This window comes from Trichosurus vulpecula, chromosome 6, assembly GCF_011100635.1.
Source record: "Trichosurus vulpecula isolate mTriVul1 chromosome 6, mTriVul1.pri, whole genome shotgun sequence".
NCBI classification, from domain to species: Eukaryota; Metazoa; Chordata; class Mammalia; order Diprotodontia; family Phalangeridae; genus Trichosurus; species Trichosurus vulpecula.
In genome coordinates, this window is record NC_050578.1 from 211,392,328 (window position 1) to 211,411,242 (window position 18,915).

General features: G+C 42.2%; 1 protein-coding gene across 1 annotated transcript in view; it reads left to right on the forward strand.

The window, feature by feature from the left end:
- Positions 1-15,903, forward strand: part of POLN (DNA polymerase nu) — a 321,659-nt gene extending 305,756 nt beyond the window's left edge. Inside the window, exons 22-23 of the mRNA XM_036765083.1 lie at positions 12,761-12,822; positions 15,793-15,903. Of these exons, the coding sequence (XP_036620978.1) occupies positions 12,761-12,822; positions 15,793-15,903 (173 nt within the window). The remainder of the gene's footprint in view (positions 1-12,760; positions 12,823-15,792) is intronic.
- Positions 15,904-18,915: the final 3,012 nt, after the last annotated feature.

Sequence of the window (18,915 nt, forward strand, 5' to 3'; positions counted from 1 at the left end):
TCATCATCCCAGCCCTGGAATGTTGCCATAGCCTGTTGCCTATAATCTGCCTACGTCATCTCTCCCTGTTTCAGTCCATCCTCCACTCAACGTCAAACTGAGCTTCCTAAAACACAGGTCTGCTATGTCACGCCCCTACTCAATAAACTCCTGTTGCTCCCTATTACCTCCAGGATCAATGACCATTTCCTCTGTTTGGCTTTGAAAGGCCCTTCCTACCTTTCCAGTCTTCCCACACCTTATTATCCCTCACTTCCCTCGTGTGCTCTGCTCCAGTGACACCAGCGTCCTTGCTGTTCCTCACATAAGACAGTTAATCCCCTGACTTCAGACATCATTGCTAGCCTCCTTCAAGCCTCAGCTAAGGTCCCACCCTCTACAAGAAGCCTTTTCCAAAATTCCTTAATCTCAATGCCCACCCTCTGAGGTGATCTCCAATGTGTCCTATCTATACCGTGTGTGGATGTAGTTGTTGGTGGGTTGTCTTCCCCATTAGACTAGGAGAGCTTTGACAGAAGAGACTATTTTTTGCCTTTTTTGTATCCCCTTAGCACAGTACCTGGCACATTGTAGGCACTTAATACTTGTCATGAATTTGGGTTGACTAGAATTTCGCTTATAGTCTGATAATGGAAGCACCTGATTTCATAATAATATATAATAATAATAATAATAAATATAATACTAACATGGTTTATCAGGAAGGTCAATAGCTATGGAGTCGTAGGACTCAGACTCAAAAGCCAACTCTGGCAGTGTTTCACTCACTGTGGGACCTTTAACAAATTCCAGTAAACTTCCTTGGTTTTAGTGTCCTCCAGTGTGAAATGGGGGAGAGAGCAGAGAGAGACTGGACTGAATGTTCTCTAAATCCTATGAACCCTAAGAATATTGGAATTACAGAAGCTCAGGGGATATCTGGTCCAGCCCATACCTAAAAAACAGAATTCTCTACAATAGCAGTTCCCAGAGTCCCCAAGACTCCTTCTAGGGGGTATCAAGGTCACAACTATCTCCATAAGTTATTTGCCTATTAAAATGCTCTGTCCTTTTCCAACTATGAAATATCTGTGCTAGTTCATGTTTTCTTCTTGTACTTCAAGCAGAATAACACATCACAACAGATTGATGCAGAAGCAGATAGGAGAATACAGCTGTCTTCTGTTAAGCCAGACATTAAAGAGATTTGCAAAAAATAAGTAAAACATTGGCTAAAATGATTGAAGGGGAAAGCAACACATGTTGGAGGGGATGTGGAAAAATTGGGACACTAATTCACTGTTGGCAGAACTTCGAACTGCTCTGAACATTTTGGAGAGCAATTAAAGAGTTATTAAACTGCCTTTACCCTTTGACCCAGTGATACCACTGCTAGGACTGTTTCCAAAGATGATTAGGGGAAAAGGAAAAGAACCTATATGTTCTAAAATATCTATAGCAGCTCTCTTTGTGGTGGCAAAGGACTGGAAATTGCAGGGATGCCCATCAACTGGGAAATGGCTGAACAAGTTGTGGTATATATCATCGTGTTATAAGAAATGATGAGCTCGATCTTAGAAAAACATGGATAGACTTACATGAAATAATAAAGAATGAAATGAGCAGACCAAGAGAATGTTGTATACAATTAAAGCAAGATTGTTTTGAGAAAAAATATGAGCAGCTAAGTCATTTTGACTGTTATAAATACTCAAATCAACCACAAAGGACCTGTGAAGGAAGACTATCTACATCCAGAGAAAGAACTGATAAATAGAAGTATGTATAGAATGATTTTAATATATATACACATATTTGTGTCTAATGGTAGCCATCTCTAGGGTAGGGGGGAAGAAAAAAAAGGGAAAAAATTGCATGATAACTTCATTTGATATGTATATATATACATACACATATGTAAAAGGAATAGCAAGTTGTACATAACAGATTTGCAGTTCCATTTGCAATGTGCATTTTCATGTGCAATCATTCTTTCTATTTTACTATGTTATAGAAATGCTTGTTTTAGTTCTTAAGTTCAGAATAAACTAAAATATTTTTTAAAAACAAGGAAAACAATACCAATCTTCTCACCCATTTTCTTGTTTTGAAAAGTATGGTTACTTTTCATTAGTAATGTTACTTATGTTAATATGTAATGAGTTTTTATTGTTATCTTAATGAATTCAATAAACAACTTAGAATTTTATCCGCTTTCATTTCTAATCCAGTAAGTATCAATAGATATAACCCACCTGAACAACAAGTCTTTGGAGTCCTCAATAATTTTTAAGAGTATAAAGAGATCTTGAAATCAAAAAGTGGCTATCCTATCTCAACTTCAGGCTGTCCTGTGATGGCAAACTTATTCCTCTTCTGGACAGCTCTGATTATTAGCAAGTACTTCCTTAAGTAGGGGTAAAAGTCTGTTTCTTTGCAGCTTCCAGTCACACTCCTAAGTCTGCCCTCTGTGGCCAAACAAAACAAGTCTAACCCCATTTCCCTATATCGGCCCTTCACATACTTGAAAACAGTGATCATGTCCCCCATAAGACTTGTTTTCTCCAGACTAAACATCTCCTCTTCCTCCCCATGATCCTCCTACGTCAGAGTTTACCATCCACCACCTCCTCATCCCCAGGCCTCATGCTTAGGCCAGCCAACAGAGAAACATTGCCAAGACAAGAAGAGGTTAGAGGCAATAGGAGGGAGGAACCTTGTCAAATCACAGGCCTAACACCGTGAAAATTCTGTACTGATGCTCCCAAAGAGCCTCTAAAATGAAGCAATCTTTACAAATTATTTCAGCAATGCTTTTAAAAACCATCACTGTCAATTCCCACCGATTTCCTCCCTGCTGGAGAACCTTCCCCTGTAACAAAAGGAAGAAAAAAGGACAGGCAAGCAAACGAGCAGTGTGGGAAAGCAGATCAAGCGCCAGCTTGGGAAGTGAGAAGATCTGCATTCAAATCCTCTTTCAAATGCTTCTCAGCTGTGTGACTCAAGGCAGGTCACTTAACTTCTCCCTCCCCTGTAAAATGAGGGGGAGGGGGCTGGACTCAATGGCCTCTGGGCCCCCTCCAGATGGAAATCTAAGACCATGTCTGTTAATGCCACCCTCATTCCTCAGTTGAAAGACCAATGGCTCTGGGGTTAGAGGACCTTGTACAAGTCGTTTAATCTCCTTGAGCCATCACTCCTTCACCTGTAAAATGAGGGATTGGGTCAGGTGCGTGTTCTTACCTCTTCTCTTGGGTTCAACTTGGTTATTACAATCAGAGCAGTCAGTTTCTTTTTTTCCTTTCCATTTACATTGTTGTAGGCATTGTGTCCAGTACATGTACTGATTCTTCTTACTTCACTGTGCATCAGTTCATGTAAGTCTTCCCCCCTAGTATTTGTTCTTTCTTGTGGCACAATAATATTCTATCATATCCACGTTGCACATCCACGTTGCACAGTTTGTTCAGCCATTTCCCAATTGTTATTGTACTCACATTCTTTCCACTGCAACTACAAAAAAATACTGCTATAACTCTTGTCACATATTTGGGCTCTTTTGCTCTGTCTTTGACCCTCTTAGAGTATATACTTGGTAATGGTATCCCTTGGTCAAAGGATATGAACAGTTTAGCTACTTTTTTAGTATAATTCCAAGCTGCTTTGTAGAATGGTATTAGACCAATTTACAGCTCGGGCCAACATTTACCACATTTGACTTTTATCATTTCTGCTAATCAAAAGGGTATGAGGTAAAAACTCACAGTTCTTTTAATTTGTGTGTCTTTTATTAGTAGTGATTTGAAGTGTTCTTTTATAAGGCTCTAGAGAGCTTAGAGCCTTTCTTTTAAACTACCTGTTCATATTCTTTGGCCACTTATATATTGGGGAACAACTCTTGGTCATGTGTTTACACTGATTACCTGTATATTTTGGATATCAAATCTTTATCAGGTGTATTCACTGCAATAATTTTTCTAATTGTTTCTCTTCAAACTCCAGCAACATCAGTTTTGTTTATACAAAAGCTTTTCAATTTTATGTCATCAAAGTTGTCCATTTTACCTTCTGTAATCACCGAGTTCCCTTGTTTAGTAAAGAATTCTTTCCACTTTCCATAACTGTCAAAGTCAGCTCCTTTCATTCTCTCCTAGTTTTTGGAGGTCCTACGTAGATTCTTTCACTTGGTCCTATATTTTCCATATTCAGTAGTTCTGAGCAGTTTTTTTCATTATTTCATACATTATGGCTTCAGGAATCTTTTATCGGTCATGTTCTGGGACACCTACAATCTTTAAATTGTTTCTATGCATTCCGCCTTCAAGATCAATGGCTTTTGCTTATGTAGAGATCATATGTTCTTTAATTTTATTGTCTTTTGATTATTCTTCACTTCAGTATGTTTGTATTCTAAATGTGTTGTTCTCTCTCTCCTTTGGAGAAATTTGTTATGGATTCAAGGTTTTCTCTGCTAATTTTTTCTGTTGTCCAGACCATAAATTCATTTGTTTCCTTATAGCCTCTCTCAAGATGTTTATTTCTCTTTTAAACCTCTGGAATAACCTGCTGTGGTTCCATACTCTCTTGAAAACTCACAGGAATCTCTATTTCATCAAATGTTGGTTCAGTTTCCTTTGTCTTAAAATATTTATTTAGAAGGGTTCATGATCTTGCAAATGTTTTAGTACTCACCCTCCATTTCAGTTTTTGTATCTTCTCTGTTGATTATCTACTTGTGCTCTAGATTTTTAATTGATTTTTTTTCCTCTTGAAATCCTTAGTTTTAGCTTTTTTTCCCCTTATATTCCTCTGTCACTCACTTTCTGATTCCTCTCTTTAATAGAGGGTGATTTTCTACAGCTAGATAGACCACAATACTGTTTCAACTCCCCTGCCCCATGTGGCTTCTGGGAGTCCCAGCCCCTAGTTGTGATCCAATCCCTTTTCTTTCAGACCCTGCCCCACTTCTCTCCATTCTTTGATTCTCTGGCTGAGTAGAATTAGCAATTACCACTTTTTGCCGGGTTGGGGAAGGAGAACGTAGCTGTTACAGGCATTTTCTTTTGCCTTGAGGTTCCCTAAGTTAGGGGCTGCCCCAGACAGAGGGCAAAATAGTTCCTCACTCCTAACATCTCCCTCCTCCTAATGTGGCTGTGCTGCTTATTAGAACAGGAGGATGGGGAGAGGGCAGGGAGGAGGTTCACCATCATCAAGGTCTCTACAGTACCAGGGAATTTCCCTAGCACAAACTCATGAGTCTGTTTATGAGCTTTGCCAGATCATGGAGAATGGGCAGGGAAGATGCTGAATGAGCACCTCAAAGACTCCCCCTTCTCACCTGTGCTTCTAGATTCCCTCACTTCCTTTAAGGCCCTATACCCTGCCCCCCTAGGCCCCCCCCCGCTCCAACCCCCCCCCCCCACTGCTGCCGGTGACATTCTTCTGAGATTACCCCTCATTTATACTGTGTCTTGTTCCATTGGAATGTGAGCCGCTCCAGACAGGGACCATGCTTTTGCCTTTCTTTGTATCCCCAAAACTTATCACAGTGCTTGGCTTGGCACAAAGTAAGCATTTAAATACTTGTTTTAATTTTCAAAATGAAAAAGATTTCCCAGACCCCACATATTAATAGTTGTACCATTAGCACCATTATTATTGATTGAGGAAGTACATTATAAAAAAAGTCATTATGACTTCATTAACACTTTTAAAGAAATCTATATTTTATTCATTACAATAGCATCTGCATACATTTTAAAATATTGATATATATACATCTGCATGTACAAGATATACTATTTATTCAACCTATAAGGATTTTTAGGCCCCTTATAATAATTAAGTGGTCCCCTGGGGCACATTTCCTTGCTTAATAAATGTTAATTGAATTAAACTCCAGCACTAACATGCCATATTCTATGGTCCCTTCCATCCCTAAAGTTGTCTGACTTCTATTAATAATAAGAGTTTGAGTGAAAGGGATTTAGGGACTGGAATAATGTTAAAGTGTGAGACCCATTTAGGGAATGGCAGGCCTGGCAGCATGAAGTGGGCAGCACGAGGGCAAGGAGTTCCTTAAAGGGCAGCATTCCAGCGGTGGGGAGATAAGGAAAGTGGGTGACACAAACAGAAACTTCCCAGGAGTTCTACTGGCTGAGCCTAGTCACTATTTTTCATTAGCCTTTCAGATCTTTGTGCAAAATGTAAGAATTCTCCAGCTACTTGCCAGTCATTGTTTTGTGATCGATTTTGAGTCTTAATGTTATTTAATCTGATTTTAAAAGATTCTCAGCGTTAACACAAATGACATTATTATGCCAGTGACATTATTTGTTCCAAAATGCTTGGAAATGCTTCATCAGTAGAGTGGAAAGAGCTTTAGAATTCAATGGCTCCCTGTTGTGTTTAGAATCCAACAGAATCTTCTCTGTCCAGCTTGCAAAGACTTTCACAACCTGGCCTCAAGCTCTTTTTCCAGCCTCATTGTGCATCACTCCCCATCATGCATTTTGTGATCCAGCCAAACTGGCCCTCTTGTTCTTCCAAAAAGATGAGATACTCTGTCTCTCATCTCTGTGTTTTTCATTGGCTGTCTCATGTCTGGAAGGTCTCTCTCTTCCTTTGAGACACAGCTCAAGCACCACCTATGTGAAGCACTTTCTCATCTCTCCCACCTGGTAGTTCTCTCCTGTATAAACTGCTTTGTACTGATTTGCATTTATTTCCTTCATGTTTATTCTGAATATACTTACATATTGTTTCCCACATTTGGATGTGAAATCCTTTTGAGTAAGCATTGTTTCTTTCTGCAGAGTCACCAGTGATCTCCTTATTGCCAAATTTAATGGCCTTTTCTCAATCCTCATCCCTTTCTGCAAGCTTGGACACTGTTGATCACTCTCTTCTCCTTAATACTGTACTCTCTCCTCTCTTGATTTTTGTGACCTTGTAGTCTCCTCCTCCAACCCATTTTGACAGATCCTTCTCATTCTCCTTTGCCAGATTTTCATCTGTCTCACATCCACTAACTCTTGAGTGTCCCCCAAGGTTCTTCCACCTGGGTCAAATATAAAGTCATCTCTGGCATTTAATAACCTTCACAACCAGACCCCTCCCTACCTCTTCATCATTTTTATACTTTACTCCCTTCCATACTCCCTAAGGTCCAGCAGCACTGGCCTTCTGCTTTTGCTCAGGACTCTCCATCTCCCAACTCCATTGCTTTTTCACTGACTATCTCCCCATTTCTGGGGGGCGTTGCTTCATTATTTTTACCTCCTGGCTTCTTTAGCTTCCTTCAAGTCTTAGGTAAAATCCTACCTTTTGTAAAAAACCTTTCTTGGTCCCCTTCAACGCTAATGCCTTCCTTCTGAGGTTGCCTTCAATTTTACATACATACATACACACATATATGTGTGTATGTGTGTATATATACATACAGACACACCTATATATGCATATATACATATATATTTTGTTTGTACATAGTTGTTTGCATTTTGTCTCTCATCTTAGAATGTGAGCTCCTTGAGAACAGAAATCATTTTTGCCTTTCTTTTTTATCCCCAGTGATTAGCACAGTGCCAGTCACATGACAGGTAATTAATAAATACTTGATTGTCTCAAACACAGAAGATGCGATTTACTAACTAACCATGTGAATTTGGCCAAGTCCCTTAACCATTCGGAGCTGCAGTGTCTTTATATGTGAAGTGGAGATAGTAATATTTGTATTACCTACTTCACAGGACTATTGTGAGGAAAGCATTTCATGTGAAAGGATTGCTAGACCAGAAGTCAGAATACCTTGGGTCAAATGCTGACATGGTATTTACTCTGAGACAGAGGTCAAGTAGCTTCAGTTATTGGAGGCTCAGTTTCGTCATCTGTAAAATGAGATGATAATATATGCCAGTGTCTGCCTCACAGGAATTTTGTGAAGAAAGTTCTAAGTCTAAAGCTTAAAGCTCTGTAGAAATGTGAGTTGTTGTTCTTGTGAGGATCAGATGAGATCATGTGTTTAAACTTGTTCTGTTCATCGTGGCGTAGTGGATAAAGACTTGACCTCCGAGCCAGAAAGACCTTGGTTTCATTTCCCCTCAGACACATGCTAGCTGTATGAACTTGGGCAGGTCATTTAATTTCTCAATGCTCCAGAGTGTAGGCAACTCAGACTTGAAGTTTCAGAGAAGGTGCTGACCCTCATCTTTAGGGGTTTCCTCATCTAAGTTTCCTTTGCCAATAAAATCCCAGGTCCAGTCCCTATCCCTGATCATTTTAAATCATTATATAAAATGATGTCATCATGCAAGTAAAATCCCCCACAAGTAAGACTGACCAACACGTCTAAATCTGTGTTCAGCAAATGATTCCAAGAAGCACATTTCCTAATCCAAACATCCTTGTGCTCTCTTCCCTCCCCATCTTCGTCGTGATAATTCATTGGATCCCAGAATGTCAGTTACCTTACAGTATAGAGATGCTGTCAGATGGGCTCCAGTCTCTTTTTGTTTGTTGTACTCATCATTTTCTCTTTAAATCTTCTTGGGTGACATTGCTTTACTGGGTCCCTGGCCAATGTTTTTGGGGACTTTTTTTCCTCCCCCAAACTCTTCACAATTTTATGAAGCAATATTGCTCATAATCTTCTTTCATCCTTCACAAGACTTTGCAAACAAATTTATGTTCACAACCCAGGGTTACCCTTGACTGCCACATTTCTCCACTTGGCAAGGACATAGCGTTTGCTGCCTGAGGTCTTAGTCTTCTTATTGTGGCTACCTCTGCATCTGTTCATTTTCTATACAAAATCATGATAATCCATGTCATCACTTTCTTGTTTTCCAATGTTGCAATTTTATACCATATCTCCTCATCCTTATCATTTCCTTTAGTTTTGATTTTAATCTTTGCTCTAACGAGTTGATGATATGACTGCATACAGCTAATTATGAAATAACTCCCACATTTGTAACCAGTGGTTTCCTGTCAAGATATGGTCAGTTTCACTATGCTATTGTTTGGGGCTAGCCCAGCACCTTCCAACTCTCTTCTTGAAGGAAGTATTCATGATATATAGACACATGCTTCTGAGTAGTAACTCTTGGCCTCTTTTAATTTCTTAATCCTGAACCAGATTTTCTAATATGTTTTTTAATCATCTTCCCTCAGGCCTACCTTCGCATAGAAGTCATTGGGAATTAAAATATACATTGACTTAGTTTGAAAGATCTTATCAAGTTTTTTCATAGATTTTCTCTATTACCTCATCCTCTGCAACAGATAATTGGTGGATAAGCTGCAGTTATCTTTATGATGATCTTTTTGCTTATGTTCATATGACTACAAATCAAGATGACCAGAGGTCCCATGAAGTTATGTTGCTTGTCTGTGGTCACACTGACACCAACACTCTAAACTCCTTTATTTGTCTCTTCAAGGAAAACTGAACAGTTTTCAGATGAAGAAATTAAAGCTCTCTATAGTCATATAGTCTAAATCACTATTAATTAGACAAATGCAAATTAAAACAGTTCTGAGATGCCACCTCACACGTATCAGATTGGTTAGTATAACAGAAAAGGAAAGTGATAAATGTTGGAGAGGATGTGAGAAAATTGGAACACCAATGCATTGTTGGTGGAATTGTGAACTGATCCAACCATTCCGGAGAGCAATTTGGAACTATGCCCAAAGGTTTAAAAAACTCGGCATAACTTTTGAGCCAGTAATACCACTACCAAGTTTGTATCTCAAAGAGATCATAAAAAGGGAAAAGGATCCACATGCACAAAAATATTTATATCAGCTCTTTTTGTGGTGGCAAAGAATTGGAAATTATGGGGTTGTCCATCAATTTGGAAATGGCTGAATAAGTTGTGGTATATGAATGTAATGGAATACTATTGTTCTATAAGAAATAATGAGCAGGCGGGTTTCAGAAAAACCTGGAAAGACTTACATTAACTGATGCTGAGTGAAGTGAGCAGAACCAGGAGAACATTGTACACAGCAACAGCAACATTGTGCAATGATCAACTGTGATAGACTTAGCCCTTCTCAACAATACAATGATCCAAGACAGTTCCGAAAGTCTCATGATGGAAAATGCTCTCCACATCCAGAGAAAAAACTATGGAGTATGAATGCAGATCGAAGCATATTATTTTCACTTTTTTTGTTTTTTTTTCTTGTGGTTTTTCCCTTTTGTTCTGATTCTTTTTTCACAACATGACTAATGTGGAAATATGTTTAACATGATTGCACATGTATCACCTATATCAGATTGCTTGCCATCTTGTGGGGAGGGGAGGGAGGGAGAAAAACTTGGAACTTAAAATCTTACAAAAATGAATGTTGAAAACTATCTTTACGTATAATTGGAAAAAAAATTAAATACTATTAAGTGCAAAACAAAACACCTACAAGACATCCTTTCACATATCTGCAATCTCCTTAATGTCTTCTGGTTCATTTATAGCAAGAATATCAGTGTTGATTTGGTTCAGTTACTCTGGCACTGAGTCCACTCATTGGTCAAAGAGAGAGAACCAGATGTTAAATTAATACTTATTAAAAACTGTAGTGTGGTTCTTAACCCTTTCTGGCCCCTTTTCTGCTTCTTTGCCAAAGCAAAAAGTGACTACACAGGAGGAAGAGAGGTGGTGAAAAGAGAACTGGATTTGGGGTTTGAATCCTAGCCTGGGTTTGTATCCTAGCCAAGCTACTTATTCCCTGTGTGAAACCTTGCAGAAAACACTTTACCTCTTGTCAGTTTCAGTTTCAATTCTGTATTGTACCTTTCAGCTCTAAATCTATCTCTCTCTGTTACATGGGTTGCCATGGCCAAAGAATTCATCCCCTAGTGTCCATCCTACTGGTGATAGGGTTCTGTGTACCAAGCCAAGCTGATCCTCAGACAGGTGATTCAAACTTTTACTGGCAGAAGCCTTTCCATGTGCAGAGAACCAATCAGAGCTATCACTCTATTGGCATGGCCATGAAGAATTCAACATCACCTTCATACTACTCCAAGGCATCAGATCAGAACTGAGTGTGTGTGTGTGTGTGTGTGTGTGTGTGTGTGTGTGTCCAAACAAAACCCCATCCACATTCCCTGAATACCTTCCAAAATATCTACCATGGTAACCAAAGTGATCCATGAGTTACAGTATGGTCTGTGTGCTTGACTCTGCCCTATACTCCTTGCTAGGTTCAGATCACTTCTTTTTCTTTTGCTAACCTAGATCGAGGTTCTCCCTCTATTTCCCATCTTTATCCTCCAGGCTGAGAAGTTGATTATACAGAATCACAGAATCTGGGAGCTAGAAGGGACCCCCAGAGACCATCTAGTCCAAAAAGTACCTGAAGAAGAATTCCCTCCATGGCATGGTAAAAAGTGTCTCTCAGCCTTTGCTAAAGACCTCTAGGGAGGGGAAACCCACACCTGAGGGAGAGAATTCTATTTCTGAAGAGAAAGTTCTGTCTTACAAAAAGCCTATATTTGTTTTGCAATTTCCATTCATCCCTCCTGGTTTCATTCTCTGGGGCCAAGTAGGACAAATCTAATCCCTCTTCCAGGTGACAGTGCTTCACATACTTAAAGACAGTTATATCATCATATGTCTCCTTAAGTCTCCTCTTCCTCAGGTTAAACATCCCTAGCTTCACCAACTGTGCCTCTCATGGCACTCCCTCTAGGCCCCTAGTACCAGGATGACCTTGTTGTATAGTACTTTAGCATCAACAAAAACACCAACAATAACTATAGCAAGCTCATATTTCTGTAGAGTTAATAGTTTACCAGGTGCTTCCCTCAAAAGAGCCTTGTGAGAGTAGGAATACTTACTTTACTGTGTGCCTACTTTATAAATTGGAAAACTGAGGTTCAGAATGGTGAAGTGACTGGATCATATTTAAAAAACCAAGGCTCAAACCCAAGACTCAAGCTCTTCTCATTTATTCATTCATTCATTCAGCAAACATTAAGCACCTACTATGTGCAGAGCCCTAGGTTGAACTGGGGAGATAAAATGTTTGACAAGTTCCAGTGCCTTCTGTTACAGAGGTAAGGAGGGGACAGGACATTCACACCAATACCTATGGTCAATGTAGTAATACATGATAAGTGCATTAGAGCTGCAAAACAAAGAGCTCGATGACATCTAAAGTTCACCTGCTCTTTCCATATATCTGCTACAATGGAAAAACTAGAAAGTTTCACAGTGTGAGTTATAATAGGATCTTACCTTAACTGCAGTTTTTCATTGGAAGCCAGGGTGAAAATAGGATTCCTTGTACATAAATGCATTTTATAGGCAATTTTTCAAGAATTTAATTTAGTTTAATACTCATTTATTAAGTGCTAACTGTGCAGCAGGCACTGTAACAAATAAAGGTGAAGTTGTCCCTGCCCTCAAGAAAAGCACGTTCTCCTAGAGAACATACACAGAATAGTAGACCCAAAATCATTTCAGGAGGTTGAGCACTGGGGGTTGAGGAAAGGCCTCCAGTGGGAAGTGGCGCCTCAGCTGAGCCTTGAAGGAAGCTAAGAGGCAGAGGTGACAGAGCCAGACAGGAAGGCTCTGATGTCAGACAGAGGAGGTTCAAATCGGAAGACTTTTGAGTAGGGAAGCAATGATGGAATGCAGGTATCTTGCAAAGTACAGTACTTCTAGACTAGTAATGGAAGCCAAAGCATGTGCAGGCACCCTGGGAGTCGTTGGAGTTCTAAATGGCTACACAACTTCATGTGTTTTGTTTTCTGTCTTGATTATAGCACTTGTCAAAGAAACCATGGAGTCACTGAGGAACATCCAGGCCATACAACTGCACCTGAAGGTAGGAGACTCAGCCTGACCCAAAGGAGACTTCATAAATCAAGTGTTAGGGGAATGTGCACAGGAACCCTCTGTGGCTAACCTCTTTAGGAATTAATCCCCTTGGGGCCCACTGCCATGCAGAGGCTATTAGCAGTTTGGGAGTAGAGGAAACCAGGAGGGTCCATTATAAGTGTCAAAGCTTGTCAGGACAACAGAGAGCCCAGGTACACTCTGGAGGATTTTCTCATTCCTTTTGACTCATCCCCTCCAAGCAACATGAAAAAAGAGTGTGCGTGCCTCCCCTAATTGTGTTTGTCCTTTGTTCTTGAAAAGGACCATGACATCAGGGAGATGATGCCATGACTTGCAGTTGACTGATTTGAGTGAGGGAGGGCTGTGCAAGGTCACCAGCCTCACTTTCTCCTCCAGAGCCATCTGGGTCCGGTGGCCAGATATCCCTTTTTGGCTAAGGTCTTTTCAGGTTCACACTTTGAGTGCAGTAATGCCCATTCCTGGCAAGCACACAGTTCATAGTATTCCCAAAGATATTTTTATTAAAACAAATGCTTTAACGAATGACCCTTTTGTCCCAAAGATTCCCTAATACAAATCCCTGTGGTTGCTCACAGTCCAAATATGAGAATTGCATTGGCAGAGGCTCACAACAAGCTGTCTCTGCCAGTCACAGGTGGGAATGGGGCCAGTTTTCTTCACTCTCCATCATCCTTCCATGTCTCACTCCACATCCTATACAGTTTCACAAGAAAAGCAAGCTTGAGTTGCTAGAGTTGTCCCATCGTTAGGTGCTATCTCCCTCTTGTGAGATGAGGACAAAACTTCTAGAGTTGTCTTGAGGTCCCCAAATGCCATCACTTCCCAGCAATTTTCCATTTTCTTTTTCCAACCAGCCCCACACTCCTTCATGCCTGTTTTCAAACAGGACCCAGTTTTTGTCCCAAGTCACTCAAATGAGAGGAGGAGAGAAGGGAAAAGATTCCAACCCTCTGCTAGGTAACTCTCAATTGCCAGTGGGGACCAGGAGGAATCCAGGTAAAGGAGGTTCCCAGACACTTTAAAAATCTCCTTGTGACCATTAACTTCAACCTTATTAACCAGCCACATGAACATTAGAGCTGCCAGGGGAGCTGTTTCAGTTGACCGATTTGCTCACCTTTCCCCGTCCACCTCCCGTAGGGCAACTTGCAAGTACAAAACATTTCATTTCCATCGTCTCCTTTGATCCGTACAACAACCCCAAGATAGAGATAGAACAAGCGTTACTAGTCCCATTTTACAGGTAAAGAAACTGAGGCTGTTAATCTGGAGGAAAAAAAAGTCCTACCTTTCAATGAAGGGTAAAAAATCTTTTAAGAGCAAAGACAAAAGTATCCAGCACCAAAGGCTGCAACCATATAGTAACCTTGTCTCTGATGATGGGTTTGGGGTCAGAAGACTTGAGGTCAGATCTTAATTCTGCTTATTTTCCATGTGACCATGAACAAGTCTTTTAACCACTCTGGACCTCAGTTTCTTCATCTGTAAAATTAGGGATGTTAGCTAGATTATCTCTAAGGAGTCTTCTAGCTCTAAACCCTTTGAAACAGTTGATTGAGCCTTATTAGATAGCAATGAAATCACAAGTCTAGGTCAACCCCCCCCAAACTGCCATCGCCACTGTGTGTGTGTGTGTGTGTGTGTGTGTGTGTGTGTGTATACATACACACATTGCTTAACACTGTGCTGACCTTCAGCTGAAATTAGAGGCTCAGCTTGGAAGCAAGCCACTTTCTTATTTGAGTCTGCAATGATAAAAGTTGGAGAGACAGTGGCAATACTAAGAGAACTCCTCGAGGTTTCCTGTAGTTAGTGAAACGTATAAAGGTAGAACCGGGGAAACCAGCCACCGCCAAATAGAAACGTGTTTTGGCCAAGCATGCCCCCAGGGAGAGCTCTCCACCCGGCCTAAGGAAAGGGCGCTACAGTGGACAGAGCCCTCCATTTCAAGGGAGGAGATCCAAGTTTAAATCTGCCTCTGACATTTTGTGACTAAGGCATGACCCTGGGCAGGTCACTTCCCCTCTGTGGGCTTCAGTTTCCTCATCTGTATATAAGACTCCACCGTCTCTGAAGTCTCTTCCAGCTTTAAATCCTACACTTATGTATCCTGGCTGTTCCCTGTAGAGGAGAGTGCCCGGTGGGGCTGCCTGGGTTTGAGAGCTGGCTGTGCCATTAACGATTTGAACTGAGTGAGCCCCTTTCCAGGCAATCCACTTGGTGTCTAGTCCATATTCTATGCATAAATGTTTAATTCCAAAAAAACTATTTAAATGTAGAGCTGTGCTTGGGAGGAGCCTAGTAAAAAGCCTTCCAGAACACCTCAGTGTCTCCTTAATGAGGTGTTAAGTCCCTTCGGCGATTGGTACTCCTTGTTCCTAAGGCCTCCGACAAGTACGGTAAGAACCTAGAATTCTGTCGGGCTCTCTAGTTTTACAGATTGAGAAGCTTGGGTCCAAGTGACAGGTCCAAGGTCACACAGGCTGCAGACAGATTGAGGTCGTTAAACCTGGGTCATCTGACCCCGCATGTTTGTCTACTCCAAGGGCTGCCTCCCTCACCAATCCCGAGGCCCCGAATGACTGACATCGTTTAGGAACTTTTGTGAGGATGATGAGATGGTGTGGGTTAAAGCAACAGAGATTTCTCTTGACTGATCTTGAATAAGTTCTTGGGTCTCCAGTCCCGACTCCCCAGCCTTCGTGGCGTGGAGGAAGCCTCTGTTGGTCTGCGGGCACTGGTGAAACATCGTTATTATTACTTAAGGACATTCATACCCGGGAATCGTGTGGCCACAGGGACTCGCTCCACTTCCCCGGGCCTCAGTATTCCCCGCTGTAAATAAGGAGAGGAGGCAGCTCCCCCCAGCCAGTGCTCTGCTCCCACCTGCGCCCCGTCCTGGTCCCGCATCCACCTGGTGCCATCTCTCCCGCAGGTCCCCCTGAAAGTGAGCCTCGCCACGGGTCGGTCGTGGGGGAGCCTGAGCCCCTTCCCGCAGGCGGCTCCCGGTGCTGCCCGGCCCGGCCCGGCCAGCCTGGGTCACTAGGGCAACAGCAGCCCCGCGGAGCCCCAGCAGCACCTCGAGCTCTGCGGGCGCATTTCTCGGCTTCATTTCGTCTGTAGCCCCAGGCAACCGCAGCGGCCCAGACTGGTTTGTACCCGTGCATTGTCCTGGGCTGGCGGGGGTAGCCCGAGGAGAGCTGCTTTTGTTCCCGGCCAGCCAGCGTCGCTGAGATGCCGAGCCAGCTGCCCTTAACCCTTGATGGCCAGCCCCCTGCCTCCCCGCCGCGCCTCATCACCCCCCAGACACGCATGTACATGCCGGGGGTGACCGTGGCGAGTTCACATAACCTCTGTCAGCATCCATTCTCTGGTCTGAAAGATGGGGACAATAATCCCCGCACTGTCTCCCTCACCGGGCTGCTGTGAGGAAAGCACTTTGCAAACCTTCAAAGCGCTACATAAAGGGGAGTGGGTCTCCTTTCTTGTAGAATGTTTAGTATGAGGGAGGATGCAGAGCTGCCCGGCCATGGTCTCTGAAGTGTACCTGAGCTCTCAGCCTCGGTCAGCAGGCATCCAGCAGACGTAGTGCTGGGTGCTGAGGCGGTGATCCTCATCTCCCTCCCCACCCCCACCCCGACCGGGAGAAATCCCAAAACTTCCCAGCAAAATTCTCTTGGCTCCGTAAAGCCATAGGAGAATCCATAACAGTGACTAGCATTTGCATAGCACTCTGGGTTTGCAAAGCGATTGCCTGCGTCATCTCACCGAATCTTAACAGCCCTGTGAGGTGGGCACTGTGGATATTCTTATCTCCATTTTGCAGATGAGGGAACTGAGGCTGAAAGAGGTTAAGCGACTTGCCCATAGGCGTCCAGATTTTTCCCCAGCCCATTTTCAGCACTTTCTACAGTGCACCAACCATATTAATGAGTCTGGGTCACAATCTCCCTTTGAGCATAACAGGGACAACCATTGGAAAAATTCAGTGTGTGCAGCTGGATGTACCCCGGGTGTCTGCCAAAGTTTCCAGGGCAAAACTGCCCGGCTTGGGTTTCAAACCACGGCGCCACAGAGGAGTCTAGGGCGGAATGTTTGGCTTTCACTTGACTTTTGTGTTTTGCTGAGTGTGTTTGTAGGTGTATCCTTGGCCTTGTTTTTTTTTTTCTTTTTCTTTTTCTTTTTTTTTTGCTCCCTTTTTTCCTGTGAATCAGAGAACCTGTTTACCCTCAGCAGTGGAAGCCTCACGTGGGCTTCTCCTGCATCCTTCCCCAGTCTGCCCTGAGGGCCATATCCCAGTTCACCAGCCCCCATCTTCACCCCACTCTGTTCTTTGGGACAAATAATAAAAGGAATAAACTCTTTGGAGTGAACGCTTTTGTTTCTTAAGGAGTATTTATTTTTAGTTTGTCTTTTTAGTGTAGAATCTCCCTGGACCCATGCAACCGTCTAACCTGTGGCCACTGAGGTTCCTTCTAGCTCTCAAAATCAAAGATTCTGACTTTGTTTCCAATACACTGTGCTATATTGCCAGTAATTTACTTAAGGTGTAAAGTCAAGATTCAAACCCAGATCTCTAGAGTGAGGCATTCCTGCATTTTAGGAACTCCACAGTACGGTCAAAAGTCCATATATATTATTTATAGCTACTGGTGGTATAATTCAATTCAACAGACTTTAACAAATACCTACTGTGAGCAGAAATCTGGATTGAGGTTTAGGAAAGACCTGAAGCACTGGCTGTGTGGCCTAGGGCAAGTCATTTAACTTCTCAATGTCCTTGACAACTTTCTGATATCCTAGGATTCCAATCTCCATTAGAGGATTGATGAAATAAAAATGATTGGACCAGAAAAAAAAAAAAAACTTGGGTACATCCCTCTTTCCAGGTCTCAGTTTTATCATCTGTAAAATGAGGGAGTTAAATTCCCTTATCTCTAAGAATCCTCCCAACTCTAATAGTCTGTGACCCAATTTTTCCAGAAATGGGATGTTCCGAGCCTCGATCATCCCGCTGGTTCCAGTCTCAGCTCCTCCAGTGCATCTTCCTCATCACACACTCTGTTTACCTACCTGTGTGTTGTTCCTGTGCATATGACCTTTGTCTCCCATCCCCAAGTCTTTTTGTGGGCCGTCCCCACCAGCTCCATCCAGACCCCTAGCTTCCTACAAGACCCAGCTCAGGTGCCACCCCTTACTTGATAGTGCCCATCCTCCCCCAATCAATTTGTATTTATTTTGTCTGGGCCCTATATTTCCTTATTCATTATATACCAACTTCATCAAGGTAGAAATTGTCTCACTTCTATATTTGTATCCCTAGTGCCTAGCACATTTGGAGCTTAACAAACATTTGTTGATCTACTGAACATGCCACCAGACTAATCTTCCTCAGATACAGGACTGATCATGTAATTCCTGTGCTCAAGAAATTGACAGAGTGGAATCAGAGGGCCTGGGTCCAAATCCTGCCTCTGCGCATTACTCCCTAGCTCATCTTTTGGACCAGGTCAAGCTTTTTTAACTTGGGATGTACAGATAGGTTTCAGGGGGTCTATGAACTTGGATGAGAAAAAAAATCTTTATTTTTGCTAACCTCTTAATTGAAATTTAGCATTTCTTTCAGTTGCAAAAAAAGGAGTCATCAATTTATAAACTTCACCAGATGGCCAAAGGGCCCATGACACAGAAAAGGTGAAGAATCCCTGCTGTACGATCTTGAGGTTCCTTGCCAGTATTAAATCTTCTCAAATATCAGTATTAGCCTGGGCTAAGACAGTACAGCTCTCAGTGTTTAGGTGAGTTAGAGGGACCTTTTACCCCTTCATTAGAAAGCAACTCCCTAATGTTTACAGATAAAGCAGCTGATATCCAGAGAGGGACTTACTCGGGGTCACAGAGACAGGAAGTGACTGATCCCACTTGCTCCAGCTTGGAATCCAGGCCCCGTTCCACTTTTCATTGCTGTCTGTGTCAAGTCAGCAAGCACTTATTAGGCACCAATTGGTGCTGGGGAAATCTCGGCCTGCTGCTGCTAATCTGCCTTAATCAAGGAAGA